The 21,694-nt window shown below is 38.7% G+C and overlaps 1 protein-coding gene across 24 annotated transcripts in view; it reads right to left on the bottom strand.

Annotated features, from left to right (window-relative positions):
- The window catches only part of SOX5 (SRY-box transcription factor 5), a 952,888-nt gene that overhangs the window by 17,859 nt on the left and 913,335 nt on the right, over nucleotides 1-21,694 (bottom strand). For all 24 annotated transcript variants that reach the window (XM_057701095.1, XM_057701087.1, XM_057701097.1 and 21 more), the window contains 2 exons: nucleotides 21,246-21,423; nucleotides 10,120-10,265 (listed from right to left, as the gene is read on the bottom strand). In XM_057701095.1, coding sequence (XP_057557078.1) covers nucleotides 10,120-10,265; nucleotides 21,246-21,423 — 324 coding nt within the window. The remainder of the gene's footprint in view (nucleotides 1-10,119; nucleotides 10,266-21,245; nucleotides 21,424-21,694) is intronic.

Genomic DNA, 21,694 nt, shown 5'->3' with positions numbered 1-21,694 from the left:
TATACTCATTTTCTTAAATTCAAGGAAGCTATTTCAAATTATGAAACAAAACCCCCCAAATATGATTACTGAAATACATTTTGTGAAGGGACTGTCCAATGATGCCCATTTTTACAGGTTTAGGTACATTGTGAAACACACAGTTATGTGTCCAAATTCAACATTACTGCCATGGAGAGAAAGAAGTCATCGAGTGTGTGGATGCAATGCACAGAAAAGCCACTCAAAGGAATCTGTAGGGAAGAAATCATTCACAGAGAGGGTGAATGATACGATAATAATAATACACATGAATCACATTGGGGTAAAACACTGGTCCTCGCTTACTTATCCCGGGGTGCTGATGACGTGCACATGTGGAGGAGGGAAGGCAGGAGAGGAAAAAACTAAGACCTGAGTTTTCAAGGGTCTGTATATATGTTCAGCATTCAGCCAAAGTCTTAAAAAAAAAACGGCTTTATTTCAACCTAGGGCAGATACAGACGCTGTGCACACCAAGTCGCATCAGAAGAGTTAATGTGAGAAAAACTGGAGGCCAACAAAGAAGAATAATAGAATTCACAACCTACACAGGATGTCCGGTAGGTGGGAGGGCTGCACAGATGTAAACACAAAACCGGAAAGTTGTCTGATGATAACTGTTCCATAAACAATGGGGGACTCAGTTACAGAGCTACAGGATCATATAGGATTTTTCTCTTTAATTTTTCCTTTTCATAGAATAAAAGTTGTAAAACTGTCCTCATTCTTATGAATGCCGCCTCAGTAGCCAGTAGTTACCTCAGTTAAATAAATCTAACTGGACTATTTTAAAGAGAAAGGGTTTTGTTCCGAAATGCTGGGTCTGACAAACAGAAGCTGGCACATCAGGGTTAGAGTTCACTTTTCAATTATCCATGGTAGTTTTAGGGGAAAAAATTTAGAGTAGAACAGATATTTAAAATCTCATTTTAATGAACAGCTAAAACTTCACATGTTTTATGAGAGCTGCTATGAGAAGCAAAATAAATAAGATGAACATATTCTTTCTATTCTCTGGCTTATTCCCTAATGAAGGGGGCTGGTGCGTAGTAGCGAGGAAAGGAAGACCTAGAAAGAGAGCAGAAACAGGAAAAACAAAGAATTAGGAAAAAAAACACACAAATTGTGGAGATGCTGATTAAAGGGTTTTTTGTGTGTGATAAATCCTCAAAAATGTACTAAATAATATACATGGCCAACTCTGGGGTACAAGCTAATCAAACGGGCACAGGGTTACTTTCTTAAACATCTTCAGAATGGACCATTAGAAAATAGACTGAAATTTGAACGAGAGGATCTTGGTTTAAAAACTGATCTACCACTTGAAATCCTATAATAATCTCACATCTCAAGCTTTTTATTTTTGAAACAAAGATATGAACAGTGTTCTGCTTATGCTACAGTGCAAGACTGAAATTTGACATGAAAGCAGTTTGAAAAAGGTACGATACACACCAAATATCAAGAGCTTATTTCTCCTATTGTTATTCCTACACTCATAAACAAGTCTTTCTCATTTGTAAAAAGAGAAAAGGTACAGGTGGAAAGACTCACTGAGGCCCTCTGAAATACATGTGAAATTCAGAATATTTTCTTCATAATTTTAAATTGGTATTGTTAAAGTCATTTGCATTAAATGACAATAGAGAATACAATATATCTACCAAGTATGAGGAAAACTGAAAAACAAGTGGCTCTTTAATTATTTCAGGGCCTTGATGTTGAACTGTCTTGAAGACAGCTGTTTGATCTGGGGGATGAGCAAGGGAGCAAGGGAGAAGGGAAGGAAAGATCATTCTTATTGACCAGGTTTTTAAAAGTAACACTTTTGGTCCAACAACAAAAGGGATTCTTATTTTACTTCCAGAAAATTTGAAAAAAAAATCAGAAATGTGGGCACATACATGTGACTTTACAACCCATCACCTTGGCATAATGACTGTTTATTCTTCTTCTAGTCTTTTATCTATGCATCAAGGAAATGTACGTTAAAAATATCTAGATCATTCTCCACATAATGGTTTCAAACTTGCTTTTTTCAGGAATACTATTGTGAGCCTATACTCATATCTTTACATGAACAGACAATTTCAATCATCAGAGAGGCCTGTGGGTGTCTGTCTGAAAGCCCAGTTTGGCCTGCCCTGTGTGTCTCACTTTACTGGACCATCCTGCACGAACCCCTCTACCAGAATGATGTAAAGAACACAAGACTCTCTGTTTGAAAACATGCACAGCTTTTCTAGGCTTGAAAATTAAACCATAAAAAGTTTACTGGGAAAAAAAAAAAAAAAAACCTTTAAAAAGCTCCTTAAAAACTCACACCATAATTGCTCCCCACCAAGCGTGGGCACTTGCTAGCTGCAAGTAGTGGCACTGTGACAAATGTAGCAAAACTGAAAGCAGGCTATACTAAGAGAAAGAAAAAGTCTTCCACTGGCCATCTGTGAAAATAAGGCATGTGGCCATTAAATGCAGAGGCTGTAAATATACACAAACTCCATGAAGCAAATGGCAAAAAAGGACTAAACTTCAAGCTCAAACAAATCAAAATGTTTAATGCATAGTTACCACTGCTGGACGAAAACAGCTCTGATCTTTGCAGTCTGCAAACTCGGCATGTATTTCAATTAAATACCCCCAAAAAGAAAAGAAAGAAAAAGAAAGAAATGAAAAGACACAGAAGAAAACCATTTGGAACAAAAGGCTATAGACAGCCTATACTCAATTTCTAGAAACAAACAGCCCCTTTAACTTGCACCAGCCTGTCCAGAATGTCGATTGGAATTATTGAAAGGCTGACATATAGAGTGATGGATGGGTGATGACATAATACCTATTTGCCTTTTTGTCATGGTCTTTGAAAACTGGCTGCTCTGTGCTGATAATATTCACTAAGGGGTTTTCCTCTCCCCTCCTGTCCCATAAGAAGTGTTCCCTAGCTAAGACACTCAGAATTAAGAAGGTTTTATGAATGAAAAACAAAAGAAAAGAAAACCTAAGGATCAAATGCCAACCTGCACATAAAAAGCTGGTCTAGCTTTTCTAATAATCAGTTGCCTAGAAAGCAGTTCTCTATCCATTTTACATACATATGTAGAGTAGAGAGACTCCAATAATAAAAAGGCAAATATTCAACTTCAGCTTTTGTGTATCTTTTAATTAAAGTCACCAAATAAATCATCACATGTAGAGATAAAAATAATATATATTCATTTTTATAAAGAGAAAATATTAATTATTTGTGTTATTTTAATTTGTTCCCAGGTAAATTCTAATAGGAAGATTTAAAAGTTTGGGGACATTTTTGTTTGAAACACACACACACACTCACACACACACGCACCCCAAGAAAAAGCTCCTGTTTTGTCTCCCTGTTGCAGTGATCTATGTCATTTCCTCCTGAACGATTTACTTACATGGCTTCCTCCTTCATGGAGTTTTTCCTCTTACCACTGAAATGTCTAGCTCTAATTTGACTTCTCTAATTCATTTTAGCTAAAGGCAACATCCACAAAAGCTACCCATAAATCATTAATTAATTGTAGTGCCTGCCACTGAATACAAAGGCATGAGTTCCTTCATAGTCACTTTTTCAAAGCTAACCTGTAATTCACAATTCCTCACATGCCTTCTCCTTATCTAAGAGAGGGAGCATGTGTTAGATAATGCTGAACTAGATACACTGTGTCAGTTTCTGAAGAGTTAACACTGCTCGCCCCCATCCATCAGATGGCCAGCCAAGCATCAGGAAAGAATGATGGATGTAAAATTATTACAGGGCTGCCATCCGATACACTTACTGCCATTTGTAACTAATGCCAGGACTGACACACTTTTTTTCATTATTAAACATCCACATTAAGTCAACATTGGTCACTGTCATTTCATGTTTGGCACTCTGTTAAAGGGAAAGAAAAGGGCTGACAATGGAAGGACGTTGTAATGGAAGAGTTTCCAAGTGCCAGAGTAATAAAATTAACCTTTGTTTACAAGTCCATCTATGTTGTATGTGGTAAGGCTTCTTATGAATATGATTGACACCAAAGAGAGAAACTGGTTTAACTGTTGAGTAAATCATTATTTAAAATATACCTGTTATTCACCAAATTTTCATCTTACTCTGTGGAAATTTGCAAAGAATTTTCACTGAACCTCAGAAGGAAAAGTAAAACATTTCCCCAGCTATTCTTACTTGCAGTTATTGACGAATGCATAGCATGTGCAGGTGTTTAGATTTCAGGTACACTGCAGGCAATTAATGTTTGGTAAATACATTCTCTACCTTAAGAAATATATGCACATATTTGTATGTTTATTTTTGTGACATCTATTTTTCATACAAGAAGTAATACAGAAGTTGGCCTTAATATGTAGAGAGTATGGGGATGAACATACGTGCATTGATTTAACCTGGTACCAACCAGTGTTTTCTTGTACACATGCTTGTATGTAATTTAATTCTTTCTGAAATACAGACAAGGAATAAACACCCTGGACATGTAACAGAGAAGAACAAAGGTAGTTAGATCGATAACATTAAATGTAATCAAAACAAAGCAGCTTTATGGTAAAAGTATTTGAGAGCTTTGGTATTTTTATAACGTAGTTGTGGCTGACAATGGCCTTTTCTAACCGACAGCCATTCTGGTTTTTCTTTTTTGTCCCTGCCAATATAATCTTTGATCTTAAGATATCCCTTAGATGTGACGGTGATCTGGCTGCGACCTCTGTCACCCCACTGATCACCAGGGTTGACTGGCTGATCTGATTGGCTAGACAGGTGTCCCTCTTCCTGCCTCATGGCTCCATGTGCATCCCTTCTGGAGCTGCAAGCTCAGTGAAAGAGGATGACCTTTCCCAACAGGGGAGGGCCCGTCTTCAGTCAAGGGTATATGAGAAGCTGTTCTCCCCTGCTAGAACATCCAAATAAGCTCTGAAGGTCCGTTAGTAGGAGAAAGTAGGCTAGTCAAGCTTCAAAGACTCTAGACACATCCAAATGAGGTGCTGCATGTGCCAGTCTGCCTTTCTTAAAAAAAAAAAAAAAAGATATCCTCTGATCTCAGGAAGGATAGCATAAGGCAGTGGTCCCCAACCTTTTTGGCACCAGGGACGGGTTTCGTGGAAGACAATTCTTCCATGACTGGGGTTGGCGAGGGTGGGGTGGGGGGATGGTTCAGGCGATAATGCGAGCGATGGGGAGCGGCAGGTGAAGCTTTGCTAGTTCGCCCGTTGCTTCACCTCCTGCTGTGCCGCCCGGTTCCTAACAGCCCCCTCACTGGACTGGTACGGGGCGGGGGGCGTTGGGAACCCCTGGGATAAGGTCTCTAATTCAGTCCCAGAAAATAATTCATGATCAGTTTAAAGCGGTCTCTCTTCCTTGACCAGTAATTGTCATGAAAATGTGCAAATGACCCAGCTCTACCCAAATGAGATGTTTGTAGAAGCTGGCTTGAGGGGTGGAGTGAAACAATCCTATGTGAATGAAGACCAAACTTTAGCGAAGAGAAAATAACTTTTTTCTGAGTCTGCCTGCCCTCCTGGGATAGTCGTAGGTGCGGCAACATTTTGTGACTCTACTGGAACAACCAAAATAACCACAGTGATTTCAACCCTGACATCACTGAGCTGATGAACTAATGCCACCAACCTCCTACTCCTGAACTCCATTACGTGCGAAAAACTAATCATTATCTGTTGAAGCTACTGTATTTAGATATCCTAATATGTGTCACGGAAAACATTTCTAGCAGGTATTACAGCATGGGCGTTATCTTTCTAGGACAAATACACTGGGAGTGAGGGAAGAGACCAGGGAAACCTCTGGTCTGTTCGTCACTTCCGTGAACTGCGTGTCTATTGTGTTAGTGTTGCCTGGTGGGATCAGGACAAAAACTGAGGTTTTTATGATTTCCTATCAGGTAAGGATACCTTCAAATACAAGGTCAGAACCTGAGTATGTAGCTGGTCAAAACCGTGCCATTTGACATTTGGGTGTTAAAGATGCAAAGTGAGAGGTTTTTACAAAACAAATGTCTGTAGGAGGGTCTTCTTCTGATTCTTCCCAGCTGAGAAGCTTACTTATTCACCCATAACACTAATCTGTAACAGAGCTGAGTGGTAAAAGATAACATTATTTGAATACACAATCAGGCTATAATTAACCAGAGATGACAATTATAAATAACACTGTGTCCCAGAGTTTCCAAGAAACCTGACATACACAGTTCTTGGGTATGTTGAAACACTTCCAAGAAAAGTAAAGAAATGAAAAATCTTTTAGAAGTCTTCAATTAAAATGTGTTTCAGTACAAATGACTTTCATTATGTGTTTTGGTACATATGACTGGAAAACATTTGTCCCTATCTTCACACCTCTAATTGTTTTCACTGCCCAATTACAGCTTTTCAGAATTAAGACATTCCAGTTGAGACAAGCATGTTGGTCTTTTGAAATGTGAAGAAAAGTTAATGTGTGTAAGGCTTGCGTACTCAAGAAAACAGATCTCCACTACAGGTTCCCAATTATCTGGATCTTGGGTCGTGCTAACCCCTTTTAGACTGACGAAAGCATCTGGCTGAATTACTTTTCCTTTCCCCTTTCCTTTCTCCCAGCTCCGTTCTATCTTTCTCCCTTCTCCATCTTCCCCACTTCTTACATTTATTTCACATACTTTCAGGGTTTAGGAAGTTGGCAGTATTGTTTAAAGAGAGAAAAAAATGTCCTTGTTTTGGGAGGGATAGTGCAAGCTATAAGAAAAATTTATTTATAATGTATTTATGTCTCTTAGGGATTGTGAAGCAAAATTTCAAACCAACTACTGATCTAACTATGCTTTAGCCATGGATAAAGTTGGACAATTATAAAAATCTATTAAAAAGGTAGGTATTAGGAAAACAACACAATATGTCTAGTGATGCTCCTTATGTGGAAAAACAAGCAGCCACTTTTGTAGCATCATATATATAACTGATCTGATATGCTCAGCAATACGGGGTCTTAATTCAGTTCCTATAGGAATTCACACACACAAATGTGCCATGATTAACAGTCAAAATCATAATCTGATCTAAACTGTAAGCTCTATAAAGGCAGAGGACATATTTTCTTGTTCAATACAGTGCCTCAAGTACACAGCACTGTCCCTAATACATATGGGTGCTAATGTTGAATAATGACTAATTAAAAGATACAAATTTGACATTATTTCATTCCCATGAGTTGCAAGACACAGACTGATCATTAATTTGGTAGAAATGTCAGCTAAACTAGTTCAACAGGAAAAGGCAACCACACTAATTCCTGCTTCTAAGAGAACTTCAATCTCAAGGATCAAGGGTAACATAGGGATGAACTAATTCAAATTCTCCTGCTGAAAAGGTTTACTTACACAGTACAAGAGTTTGCCAGACTATGACAATCACGGATTTTTACATTTTCATATTTTATGATTACAATGATACCTTTTCATTTTCTAAGATTTTTCACTTAAAAGCCCATAAAAATATGACTATAGTTGAAGATGTAACCCAACTGCATTGAAAGGGCATGGTGGGGCTTCCTAGGTGGCGCAGTGGTTAAGAATCCGCCTGCCAATGCAGGGGACACGGGTTCGATCCCTGCTCTAGGAAGATCCCACATGCCGCGGAGTAACTAAGCCCGTGCACCGCAACTATTGAGCCTGTGCTCTAGAGCCCGTGAGCCACAACTATTGAGCCTATGTGCTGCAACTACTGAAGCCCACGCACCTAGAGCCCATGCCCTGCAACAAGAGAAGCCACAACAATGAGGAGCCTGCGCACCACAACGAAGAGTAGCCCCCACTCACTGCAACTAAAGAAAGCCTGCGCACAGCAAAAAACACCCAACACAGCCAATAAAATAAAATGAATAAAAAAAAAAAAAAAAGAAAGGGCATGGTGAAGAGATCTGGGAGTACAAACTTCTTGAGAATGGAGACATCTTAATTGGCCAACAGATTCTGGCAGGTATTACTTCAAAAACAGGTTTTTTTTTTTTTTTAAAACAGTTACTATAACTCAACAAAAGAGAAAGGAAAATTGAAAGGAGCAGTTTTCAACAGAGGCAACTCTCCTGCAACTCAAATAGGAGGTGCTAATCAGAGACATAAAGTCTGATTGCGGAGATGGAACAAGAAGTGGAAATAAGGTCCCAAACAATGGACAACTATGGAATAAAATGAATGCAGATGGTTCCACTCCCGTTACTTAATCAAAAGGCTGAGCAGAGTCACTGAAGCCGGCATGAAGTCATGTGTTAGGACAACAGCTGATCTGTATTAGAGAAGATTAACTCGCAGTGCCACGGTGGAGGGGCCAGGATTATTTTATGTACTTCCATTGCCTTACAAGCCGTCAGCACAATTATTGCCCTCCGATGTGAATGACTGATCTGTAACCACAGCTAAACAGCATGCTGCTTAGGGGCCTAGGAGCTTCATGAAGATGAATTTCCATACCATCAAAGTGCTTTTAATGGGCTCCCTGATCCAACCACAAGGCCTGTTTTGCAAGTATATAGAACTCAGGATGAAGGCTTCCTGTCCAAAAGGATTTGGTCGGTTGTCACTTGACAATTCCCAGCCAGCACAGGGGAGGAGAGGGGGGAGATAGGTAGAGTTGTCTCCGCTTTGGAGGATTAAAAAAAAAAAAAAAAAAGGGTACAGATGCTTGCTGAATGCAACCAACTGCTGTATCCACAGCTGAATTCAATGCGCTTAACAAATAACGGCAATTTAGCTATGCTTGCGAGGAATAGCTTGAGTCACTTTGCATTAGCATCTGGCTGAGTGTTAAACTCATTTCTACATGGGGTGCAGAGAAAAGGAATTTCTGTTCAAGCACCCTTTCAAGAATGTTTAAATATTTGAATATAAATTCCTTTATGCCTGCTATCATTCCTTCATAGAGCTGTCACTTTGCTTTTCCCCTTCCCTTCTGGTGCTTAGCTAGAAAATTTTTGTGCCCTTCGAGCTGCACCAGAGTTGCTCCTCTTATGTTGTGAGACTGCAAGGGATGTACACTTGATCACGCTTTGCCCTCCCCTCCAGGAACAGAGCAAAAGTGAAATCATTTCTCCATCCTTTTGACCCATATTTGGGTCAAAGGAAAAGTACAGTTGTGGCAGGATCACACCTTCACTATGCAAATTGATAGCTTCTTAGAGAGTATATGTAAAATTCCATATAAAACCTGGGAAACCAGAAAACTATCCAAATTAGCAATCTGTTCATTCTGGACGATACTGTTTGACTCATAAGCTTCCCATGATGATTAACTTTCGAGTTATTACTAAGTAGCTGATCATTTTTTCTCTTATCTATTATATTTAGCTACAGCATTTTGAGAAAAGGGGATTCAGTAACACTTGAAAATTTTAATTAAAATACCAAATATGACCAAAAGAAGTATATCACTCCAAGCATTCTATAACATAATATTTTTCTAAATAAAATACAATGTAGCTTACACAAAATAGTTTGAAATGATTACAGCTCGGATAAATTCAGAAGTTTCACTGGGCTTAAGCGTAATAATAGGTATAATAATAATCTCTGCATTTTAAAGAGCAAACTTTGTTTTATAATCAAGTCAGAATTTCCAACTGTGCAGTCACCTAATACTTGACAGTGCTTTGCACTGGAAACATATTATGACAAGCTCAGGATCTTAGATACTTAGACTATGAGCGTGGGTATCATCCAAGCTTATGCTGATTAAAGAAGATTCAGCGTTTTCAAATCCAGCTCATCCCGAAATACAAGTTGAACATCTCTGTAAAGCAAAACTTTCACTCAGACTCAGATATTTCAAATGCCACTTCATTTTAACACAAAGTGATGGTAGAAAAGGGGATATTAATTGTCAGTAAGGTTCAAATGGATAGAAGAGAATTATAATGCTTCTCATTTCCAGGTGCTTTTGATTAGTGTGGACATGAAGGCTTCTGCACTGATGGGGGAAAAGAGGGTGGGAGAACCATCATTCTGAGGATGGTGAGAAGAGAAAAAAGATATAGAAGAAAAACATTCAGGCAATTCAAGTAGTTTTGGAAAGTCAATTATTTTAGGAACTAACCTTTTCTGTCCGGCAGTTATTGAGACCTAGACTATTCACAACAGCCACCTTCCCATCAAGCACCTGCTGTTCCCGCCGAAGCTGCTCCTTCATCTGCCGAGCTTCCTGGATTGCCTTGGTGACAGCATCATGGTCATTTAAATAACCTGAAGATGCAACAGAGCAAAGGATATGTTTTGTACAAATGCATGGATAGGCTAACCTTTCACCATCAAAATCACTTCGTTTTTGGGAATGGTTAGTGTCTGGCACGTACTAATTTCTCAATGGAATCAGTCTAAACTGAATGAATGAATGAATAATTGATGATGACTGATTTACACAGTTACATCAAAATGGTGCCAGACATCTGTTATCAAAATGTAATATATAAGTGAAATATAGCTGATTCCACATGTTTAAAAAGAAGCTAAAATACAACTAGAAATAAACTTTTGTTTTAGTTATCTGAATATTTTGTAGTGCAAAAATACAAGCTATCTTTGATTTTTTTTCTTATAAGGACCATTTGAATGTTACCATAGGATACAGGTATTGATAACTGTCGCTATTAATTACTGACCCTCTCATAGTATTAGAAAGGTCAATTTAGAGTTTGACTATGGCACTACTAGGTTTGTTATATACAGAAGGAACAAATCATTACTAACTGACTGAAAGAAGAGCATTCCCCCCTTCCCCCGCATCCATCCACGGTGAAATAAACCACAGGTGGCTTGTGACGGATTCAAACTTGCAATAGTTAAGAGGCTAAATTTCAAGCACAGAATATAACCGAGCACCTGTAATTGTTGGATAAGAAGTTGGTTACTGGGTAACTATAATCACACTTAATTCACGCTCTTAACAGGATGATCAAATGACCAACTTGTGTCCGCAACTCCACAATCCAGAGTTAGTTTAAAAAAAAAAAAAGCCAAAATATTTCTTTTAAAAAATCACAGGTGTAAGCAAAAAGGCTAGTTGTAACTTAATTTTAATTTTAACACTGGTCATTTGTTTATTTGATGCACATTATGCTGATAACCTGCATGATTTTAGGGTAGAACAGCGATGGGAAGGGACTGTTTTGCAAATATTGAAAGGAAAGCTAACATATCATCTTTCACTCTCCCTATCTTTTAACTAGGGCATAAAATGGCATAAACTGAATCTATAATATGAAATTGCCCAGAAAAGGGACTTGTTTGTGACATGAGGCTAAATCTACCCAGATCCATTGGTGAATTGTGACAGATGGAGGGACTGTGAGACAGAAGGCAGGCACTAATCGCACATTAAATGACCGGCTTGCCTCAACATGTTCCATGGATTCCAGCAAACTTTACACCCTAATCCATTTTTAGAACAAAAAACATCTGGGCCATAAATCCTCTAATCTGCCAAAACACGCTATTAAATCCCATGATTTGTTGAAAAACACTAAGATTAAAGAAAGGAAATATAAAATGGCTAACTGCCGTGTTAGGAAAGTGTTATTAATACTCTTTCTTTGTCTCAATTATGAATGTTCTGGTACTAAAGAGCCTTGTCTAATCATGTCAGATTACACATCCTCGTTGTATTGCTAGACTCTTCTATCTGATCTGCCGATTGCCAAAAAACCTAGAATACTTTCTTGCTGCTTAAACATTTCTATTGAGGAAGCTGATGTCAGATTAGCGCAGTGCTTCAGTGCTGGAAGGCTTCTAAATGATCCGTGTCTTTTCCCCTTACTATGCACAGACTGAAAGTCATCCTCTGATCTCCTTGAGGCAGAAAGAGAAGTTCCAGGGTTGGCGATAGAAAGGGGAGCCTTGAGAGCTACTATATATTTTGCTTTTCTGAGCTAAATTCGTTGGAACATATTAAAAGCAAAACAAAACATCTTTGCTTATTATAAATACAATATGAACCATAAACAACTATTTAGATCTAGGTCAGCCCTTTAGGGTTAATATGTACTTAAAATTATGGTCTTTTTCACCTTATATTATCCTCAACATCCTAACTTGGTTCTCCTGAACAACCTTCTTGATATATTATTCTCGAACTCATTCTGTTCACAAACACTACTACTCTAGAAAGAGATGCAGCTCTTAAATGACAGGGATGGTCTTTGTATATGTTTGTTTAGTAAAAGATCTTAAGAGCATCAGCCTGATTTTCCTATCTTCTCACCCCTGTTTATGCACAACCTGGTACCATGCGTTTTTGTAGTCTATTCAGCTTCTCCAGAGCACAAATATATTTGAAATGGTTTGACACATGGCACTGAATAAAAATATGAATTCTTTATGCTTTTTAGGCACTGCCAAGATAACACTGCGTAGGAAAAATCATTAGTACAGATGTAGAAAGGATGCAAATTATTACGGGGGTGAATAACTGACAGACATGCATATATTCTGTAATGGCTATTTCCAACGTGAGATGTGTGTTTGTGTGCAGGTGGATATAGGTGCTCACTTTTAAAGAAACATTCTTGCTTTTAGAGACTCAAGTTTTAGTTAAAATGTTATATGAAATTCTAACATTGTATCTGCTGTGTTAAATCACAAAGCCCTTTACAAATTGCAGAGCTGAATCGTAACAGGATTGCTTGCTAGTTCTTTACATTTTGTTCTCATCACAGTCACCAACTTCCCAGTCTTGCTGATTCCCTCTCTCAGGAAGTGGCCTCACCTCCAGTTCTGGAAAGGTCAGTAAGGCTGAACTCTCGCCTTCCTGCCCCACCCCCGCTTCTATCCCAGGTCTGCTTCAAATCCATCTCCACGTCTGCCCACTGCCTCCTCCTGATGCAATGGAAATGGCGCCGCTACTTTTATTCAAGGCAAATCCCCTACACGCGTGCTCTGGATTTTTATACCTGTCTACTGGTTATTCTCTTTCACACTTACATCATCCACCTGAACGTCTCTACTATCGCTACCACCTCACCTTGTAAATGTTTAAGGTTCTCCTCCTGAAACAAGCAAATCAAGTCTCTTTAACTTTGTGTTGCCCTCTCGTTCCAATCCTGTCTCTTTACCTTCCAAGCCAAGCTTCTCAAAGATTCATATCACACTCTCCCATTCCTTCCGCATTCTCCCATTGCTCTTTCAAATGCCAAACCCAAGCGACACGTTCCATTCCTGCCACAAACAGCATGACCATCCCTTTGTTACTGAAACTCCTTCCTTCCTTGTTTCTCATCACAGCACTGGAACCCTATCTCTGACGCCTCCATCTTCATATCCTTGCCTGGGATCTTTCTTCATTTGCTCCTTAGATTTGGTCCAAGGTTTCAACCACCAGAAAATAATTTGTGCTATGGAGTTGGATAAGCCTGAATTAAAATCCTAATATTGCTACTTACTAGCTAGATAAATTGTACATATTGTTTCACCTTTCTAAATCTCAGTGGTCTTATTGGTTAAATGGAATAACCTCACTAAATAAACATGACTTTGTGAAGATTAAATGAGTTAAGACAGTTTCTTAGCATAATAAATGGTCCATGAAAGTTATTCACTAACTGTTGGTTTATTTACAAAATGGCATAGTGAAATAGGTAGAATGTGGGCTTTGGATTCAGATGGATCACATTTCTACTTAGGAAGTGTGATATTTGCCAGATAATAACACTTAATTTAACTGAGTTTCCATTTCTCTCAACTGTAAAATGAACATAAGGTTGATGGAAGAATTAAGTGAAATAACACATGTGAAGGAGTAGATAACACTTGGTACACCTGAGGAAGCAGTAAAAAAAAAAAATTAATTCTTTTCTTTTTTTTTCCTCTTTCAGTTTCCCTATATGCTCATCCTCAGCAGTCTTGCTGCACGGCTTTGACCATTATGATAAAATCTGTGAAGGGATATCATTTCTTGTTGGTACAGAGGTTCAGTAAAATGGGAGTCACCCATTAGAGTTCAAAAGACCCCAAATGATCACTTGATACATTTTTACCCCGCCTTCAATACATATTCGGGCAGCAAGTACATCTTAGGACACAAGGAAGGGTAACTGTTTAGGACAGGTTTGGGGAGCTTCTCAGGAGCAAAATGAGAGAGCAAAGGTCAATATGGCTTCTAGTCAGCACCTCAAATGAGATTTGGGAAATGCAGTTTAAGAATCATTAATGTAAGAAATGTGTGAGAGTCTGTGACCATGTTAAATTTACCACAATTTGATTATTTTATACCTTGATGTTTCTTCTTAACCATAGCCAACAAAATTCTCAAAATTAAAAAGGTCCCTGTTATGTATTTTCAGGGGCAGAAAGAAAGGGACAAATTGGTAAGTCCCGCCTCGGGGGGTAAAATTTAAATAGAAAGGATGAGTAGATGGCTGCTCCACAAGGGAAGAGCATGTTAAAAGGTAGCAGGAAAAGCAGTAAACCACTTTTAATGAGTTGAATTGTGTCTCTCAAAAGATATGTCTGTGTCCTAAGGCCTGGTATCTGTAAATGCATCCTTATTTGGAAATTGAGTCTCTGAAGATGTTTAAATTAGGATCTTGAAATGAGATCACCCTGGATTTACAGTGGGCCTTAAATTCAATGACTTGTGTTCTTATAAGAGAAAGGAGGGAGAGATCTGACACGCAGACGTAGGGGAAAAGGCTACGTGAACATGGAGGCAGATGCTGGAGTTATGCATCTATAAGTCAGGGAACACCAAGGATGACTACTAGCCTCTAGGAGCTGGGAGAGGCATGGAACAGATACTCCCTCAGAGCCTCCAGAAGGAACTAACCCTGCCGACACCCTGACTCTGGATTTCTCTCCAGAGCTTCCAAATGGTGAGAGAATAAATTTGTTTTAAGTGACCTGCTTTATAGTAATTTGTTATGGCGGCCTTCCAAACCAATATATGGCAACTGGTCTTAAGGATGCTCCTAAGACTCAAGGGTGATCCCAAGGACAGTGAAACATCCACTGCCTGCCTCAAACCCTTCCTGGTTTCCAGGCAGACACACTTGTCTCCCCAGCTTCTCTACTGGAATGCCCCGTGCAGCACGCCTGGCACAGAGTTCATCATCTTCCCACTGCCTCCATCTGATTGCCCATGGATAAGCCTTTTCCCGTTGCCCATCCAGTCACTTGGCAGACATCTAAGATACCTCCTTTACCACATACGTACAAAAGACAACCAAGCTCTGGAGTTATGCCTCCTCCTCAGCTCTCAAATGTGCTTTTTCTCCATCCCCACTGGCCCCTACTTTCGCTAAAGCCACCTCATATCTCACTTGGGCTAATGCCTTCACTTCTTAACTGGTTCTCTGATCTTTAAGCTTATATCCCTTGAATCTACCTCCTACTGTGCTTCCAGATAAAGATTCCAAAATATGCCAAAAAAGGGACTTTGAATCACGTCACTTTACCTGATTAAAAACTCGTCTCCTACTACCCCAGTGCTTAAAGGAGCATTTCATAAGTTGATGATCTGTATATTCTGTGAAAAAATAACTGCATGTTCAAAAAAGTGTGGGAAACACTACATTAAAGTTAAAAAGGTTTTTTCATTGCATGTATTTGCAAAATCTTGAATATGTTAATGTGCACTGTGAATCTTCCAGAGATAACAACAGTATGTAGCGTTTCCCAAATATCCTGGAACAAGAAACTCTTTAATGTTCCCCCAAAAATGTCATTCTGGGATAAATTCCAAACACTTCAAAATGGCCTAAAAGTCTCATGATATCAACTCTGCTTATCCTTCTTGCATCATTTCCTGCTGGTCTCTCAAGAGCTCTGTGCTTAAGCTGCACAGAACTATTTCCTGTTCCAAGGACAGGGCTTCCTCCTCCTACCCCCTCTTGTGTCTCCGGAGCTTTTCTCTTATACTGAAAGAGTCACTTTCTGGTGTGTTTGGGAATGTACTCAAAGGTCACCTCTTCTGTAAGGACTTTCCTGACACACCCCAGACAAGCTCCTTGACAATCTCAGTGCTTCCCATCACCGTGCTCCTGCAAAATTTTGGAGATGCTTTCACTGTCACATTGTCTTTTGTTTCCCTAAGTTTATCTTTCATGCCAATCTATGAGTTATTTGAGGGCATTTTTTTTTTCTTTCAGTCTTTTATTCCTTTGGCCCATGGTAGGGTCTGTTGAAGGAATAAATGCATATTTCTAAGTTGAAAATATCTACCTTTATAATTCCAAGTTCACTGATTATCTATGCCATCATGTCAATGGAAGCCTGAACCACGTGACACAGATTTCTTAAAATTCATGGATTTACAGGATGCTATCAGGGTAATACAAATTCTTATTTACTGCATTTAATTGTTTTATGTAAGGATTCTTCAGCTGTAGTAAAAGAAAGGGCACGTGTTTCAAGTAATTGTCAACAAATATTAATATTTTTTTCTATTTTTTGAGGTCACTTATCACCAATTTTTTGGCACCCTGATACGCAGCCATTTCTTCATCTGTGAAAATTCATGAGAATTAGATAATTTATGTGAAAGCAATTTGTAAACTGTAAAGTGCTATGCAAATATTAACTGTCAGATGTTAAATAATACCCCTAACTTCCTGATAATCCAATGGCTTTCTATGACATGATTACAATATTCTCGTTCAATAACCCACCCTCACAGAAGTTTTTTCTCGTTAAAAATGTAAACTAATGAAATTTTAAGGTAAAATCCTCCTTCACATCATCATATTTTAAATTAGCAAGTTGTAGAAACAAAATGCCACATTACTGGACTTGGAAATATTTCCCTTCATTTTACTGAATCAATGTGTGTCTCCTACATCTGCTCAGTACAGTTTTAATTTTCATGTATTAATGCCTCTGAGGAATGGAGGGCAAGAATAATATGCTCCAACATTTTCCAAAGACACGACAGAACAAAGACTATAGGTATCTAAGGCCTCAGTCCAAGACTTTCATCTGCTTACCCTTCAGATTTAGCAAAATCAGTGGCCTAGAGAAGATATTGAATACCCACAGATGGGACGGATGAGGGAAAGGATAGACAGACAACTGAGAGGAGCGTCTAAGGCAGAGAGGCTGCCAACAGGCAACAAGTGGAAAGAAAGCATGCAACTCAGAGGCTATGATTTTAAGGCCTCAACCTCCACTGGCTGTGAGTTTGAGCAAGTTACCAGGCGGTCATGTACATTTGTTTCCTTAAAGTCAAAAGAGCGGTAACAGCCGCAGAATCCCAGGACCGTCCACACTGTGACAGGGACTTACTTAGAATCCCTGGGTAAGCACTCAGCCTCTTTAAGCCTTGGGCCCTTATCTGGAAAATAACCATTTTTGACTAGCTGATAGGGATTTCTGCTCTGCCTCGTTAAAGGTCTACAATTCTGAAATAAGCCGCAGTGAGAAAATAGACTAAAAATGTTTGGTAAAAGTTTAAAGTGTTATACCTATGCACAGCATAGGTGGAAAAGGCCAGTAAGGGAAAGATAACATGTGGCCAAAAGATTCTAAAATTATCCATCATTCTTCTAAACTGTTCCTGCTTTTGAAGGAGCTTTCTTTGGAGCTGCCTATCATTTGCATACCGTAAAGAGCATTCTTAGAGAACACACAGTAATACTGCTCACCAACCTCAAAAGCTCTCTTTATTTGTAGCTAATAGATATATAGCAAAGAGCCTCATGTCATTAATGATAACTTAAGTTATCTTTTGGTTCACAGTTTTCCATGGGTTATTAATGGCATAATACATTAATTCTTCTTTCAGGGGTGACCTTTACAACACCATTAATGCTCACAGCTTTTATCCAACTACATTATTACTCATTACAGTTTCAGCTCTCAACATCTGCATTTGTTGAAAAGAGAAAAGTAAATTGTAGTGGTATCAAATCCTTGGAAAATTTGAGGGATGTGTATGTGGGACTTTTTAGGGGAAAAAAAACAAGAGAAGTTTTAGTAGTGGAAAAAGTCAGATGATAAATGTCATTAAATACATTCTTGCCTTGCTAAAATATTTTGTCATACTTCAATCCTTGGAATGCTGAAGTAAAAAATCCTCACATGACAAAAAAATGCAAATATATTAGTTATTCTCTTAGTTAAATATTCCAGTTCTGGGGATATTACAAAAGTAGCTCATATACCAACACTGTGATATTTATGAGCCTTCGTGTCTATTATGGAAGTGAATCATTCTTGCCAAATAAAATATTTTTTCTTTTACATGCTTCAGACATGAAAGCAAATCTTATCTTGGTGTCCACTTAGGATGTTAAGCAGAGTAACTGCGAGATCATAGCAGAATGGTGCATAACGATAAAAAGAACACATGTGCCCCAAACCATTTTCAAATTTCTCAAAGCCTCAGTTCTCAATGTTTCTCTTCTCACTGCCGCCCCACTGGCCCAGACTGACTTCCTTTTGGCAAATAATCTGGAATTCAATGCTGTGGAGATGGAAGCATTTGAAATATACTCCTTCAGCTTTCCTTTTGTCCATCCCACAATTTCTCTGTAACATTACCCCTTTTTCCTCATTTCCTTCAATCAAAGCTAATCCTCTCTTGTTTCTCCTTGCTGTCATCACCCATGCACTCTTTCATATCTATAGATCTCTCCAACTCGTCTTTGTTTATACACATATATGTATGTATACACACACACACAGAACACACACGCACACACGATTTCCTATTCTAAAATCTGCCTCTACTCAGTCTTCCCAAAATATAATCACTTCTCAACACTAAGTTTACAAAAAGACTGATCCATATGTCAACTGTACTTTCTGTCCTCATGTTCTTCAAATCTTTATAACTGAAGTTCTGCGAAACCATTCTATAAAATCTCTCTGTTACAGTCTACCTGTCCGCGAGCTCCAGCTAAATTCAAAGGCTTTCCTTCCTCATGTTCTTTAACTTTTCTACAGAATGTGACACCATTAAGTAACCGCTCCTTTTTCAAACTTTAATTTGTCCTAGGCAAGCAGGTCACTGCCTTATCTTCATTCTTATTCTAAGATACTCCCATGTTCTTTATCAGTTTTCCCCCTAAAAAAAGTGGGGTGCTTTAAAAATATGTCCAAAGACACTCTGATATTCCCTCCTTCAGAGTTGGAGCCTAATTCTCCTTTCTTTGAGTAGGGCTGGACTTAGTGATTCTCTTATAATGAAACAAATAAAGCAGAGCTGACTGTGTGTGACTTTGGAGATCAGATCATAAAAGGCACCGTGGCTTTCTCTTTGCTCCCTTTCCTGGACCACTCACTCTGGGAAAAGTAAGCTGTCATGCTATGAGCAGCTCTATGAAAAGACCCACGTAGCAAAGAACTGAGGTCTCCAGCCAACAGCCACGCAAGTAAGTCATCTTGGACAAGGATTGTCTATCTCCAGTCAAGTCCTAGGCTCTGGCTTCCATCTAGACTGGAACCATGAGAGAGACCCTAAGCCAGAACCACCCAGTTAAGCTGCTTCCAGATCCTGACCCTCAGAAGCGAAGAGATAATAAATGTTGGTTGTTTGAAGCTCTTGAGATTTAAGTTAGTTTGTTACACAGTAAGAGATAACTAATACAGCAGGTAGTACACATCCTTCTTTGGTGAACTTATTTGCTCTGATGGCTTCCAGAACCTCATGAAGGAATAATATCCATGTCTAAAATTCTAGCACCCCTTTCACATGTCAGATTGACATTAACAATGTCCTCCTGAACTTCTCTATCTAAATAGCTCTTTAAGTTCCAAATTCAACGCTTATTAAATTTTTATATTTATGTCTTCCCCCAAACCTGCTGCCACTCTGGTCTTCTCTTTCACAGTTCAGGGGGGCACTATCCTTTCTATTTTATAAATTCAAAATCCCAGACTTCCCTGTCTCCAACTTGAACCTCACCAGGTACATTCTATTGTGGATAAGTTACATCAATTTTTCTTTAATGATACCTCTTCAGTCTATTTTCTCCTTTGTTTTATCATTGCGTATTTCTATTTCATGTAACTTACTCTCGTCCTACACTAAAACAATGACTTCCCTGATTCCAATCTCTTTCTGCTGTCAATACTCTTCTCTAAATTCTAATCAGATTGGTGTCTGCAGAAAAAGTCAAAAATTTCTTAGGATAGCATCAAATCAGATTCCATCTGCCCCTTTCAGTTTTAACTCTGATCACTTTCCACTATATACTCATTCTATATTCTAGCCAAATCAGTGCATTTCTCAAAAATACGATATTTTACTCTGGGTTCTGTCTTACAGCCTAAAATGCCTAGGGATGCATCTCTTCTTCAGGCTCCATTTCAATTAGCCTATCCTGCTCCTTCCCGAATAGAATCTAACACTCTCCTCCTTCTGACTATAGCATTGTTACCTGTGCTCTGCAGCAGCACTCACAACAGCTGATCTGTACTGTAAGATAGATGACTTCCCCCAACTAAACCCTAGCTGCTTGAGGGCTGGTCTGTGTTAGCTTCCTCATAACTGTATGCAAATAATAAACATCAATAAATGTGGGTTGAAATATTGGGTCGGCCAAAAAGTTCGTTTGGGTTTTCCCAAAGATGTTATAGGAAAAACCCAATCAAGCTTTTTTGCCAACCCAACATTTACAGTCTAATTTATGTGTTACTAAACTAAAAATTATTGGAATTTTTTAAAAGTTGAATTGAAATTATAAAAGCATTTTCTAGTGTTTGCTTACTCTGCTAAAATGACAATTATGGAGAAACAAAGCCACCCACTTTTTATAACACTTTGGTGTGTTTGGGTAAACTTCAAGTAATATGGAACTGAAAAAAATTTAATATCCCGAAGGTTGACTGCTGATCCTGGCAGAATGTATTTCATCATTATGCATACTTTGTACACATCACACAAAATGGAAATAAATTTCAGTGATTGAAAAGGCAAGCCACCTAACAACAACAATCTGGAACCGCTGCTCTCTGTGATTAGTCACTTAGACCTCTTTTTCAAAAATTTAAGAACATCAGTTTATATCAACAAACATAACCAGTTCAATTAGATTTTCAGGGGGACATTATAACTTGGACTTCAGTTATAAATTTCAACCGCATGTTTAAAACAGACCTATGAGGTTCACCATATTGAGACTCTCCTATGGAACTAAAGCCATGCAGAGGGTATGCATGATTTGCCAGTAAAAGATGCTTTCATTCAATTGCCATAAACAGAAAATCAGCAAGAACAAAAGAAACAGAACTTACCTATTGTGCTAACTCTGGCTGAAGGACTAGCTAATGATGCTGGGACAGAGGCTTTGAGGGGGCCCGCCCCACTGTTTATTCTCAGAGCTGGCATATGGGGAGAGGTGGGTGATGTGGGTGATTTGCCATCAGAGGTCTTGGGTTTAGCTGATAGGTTCAGTGGCTGTGCCACTTCATCCTGCAATGATCATTAGAACATGAGCTGTGATGAGGAAAGGCTGATTAAAAATGCCTAGAAAAACACAGGTATACTGCCTGTCATTTCCCATCAAATACTCTACCAATCAGCGATCTTAACATTCAGCCTGAACATTATAGTGTTTGGTTAGCTGTCAACAATGGCACTTTCAACTACATATTATAAACAACCTTTTGCATGAGAGAAAGTACACGTGCACTCAGTTATCCAGAAAGCATATAACTGATGTCACCTGTAAGAAAGATAGGTG

The sequence above is a fragment of the Hippopotamus amphibius genome, chromosome 12 (genome assembly GCF_030028045.1).
Source record: "Hippopotamus amphibius kiboko isolate mHipAmp2 chromosome 12, mHipAmp2.hap2, whole genome shotgun sequence".
Lineage (NCBI taxonomy): Eukaryota > Metazoa > Chordata > Mammalia > Artiodactyla > Hippopotamidae > Hippopotamus > Hippopotamus amphibius.
This window is presented reverse-complemented; position numbering and strand designations above follow the sequence as displayed.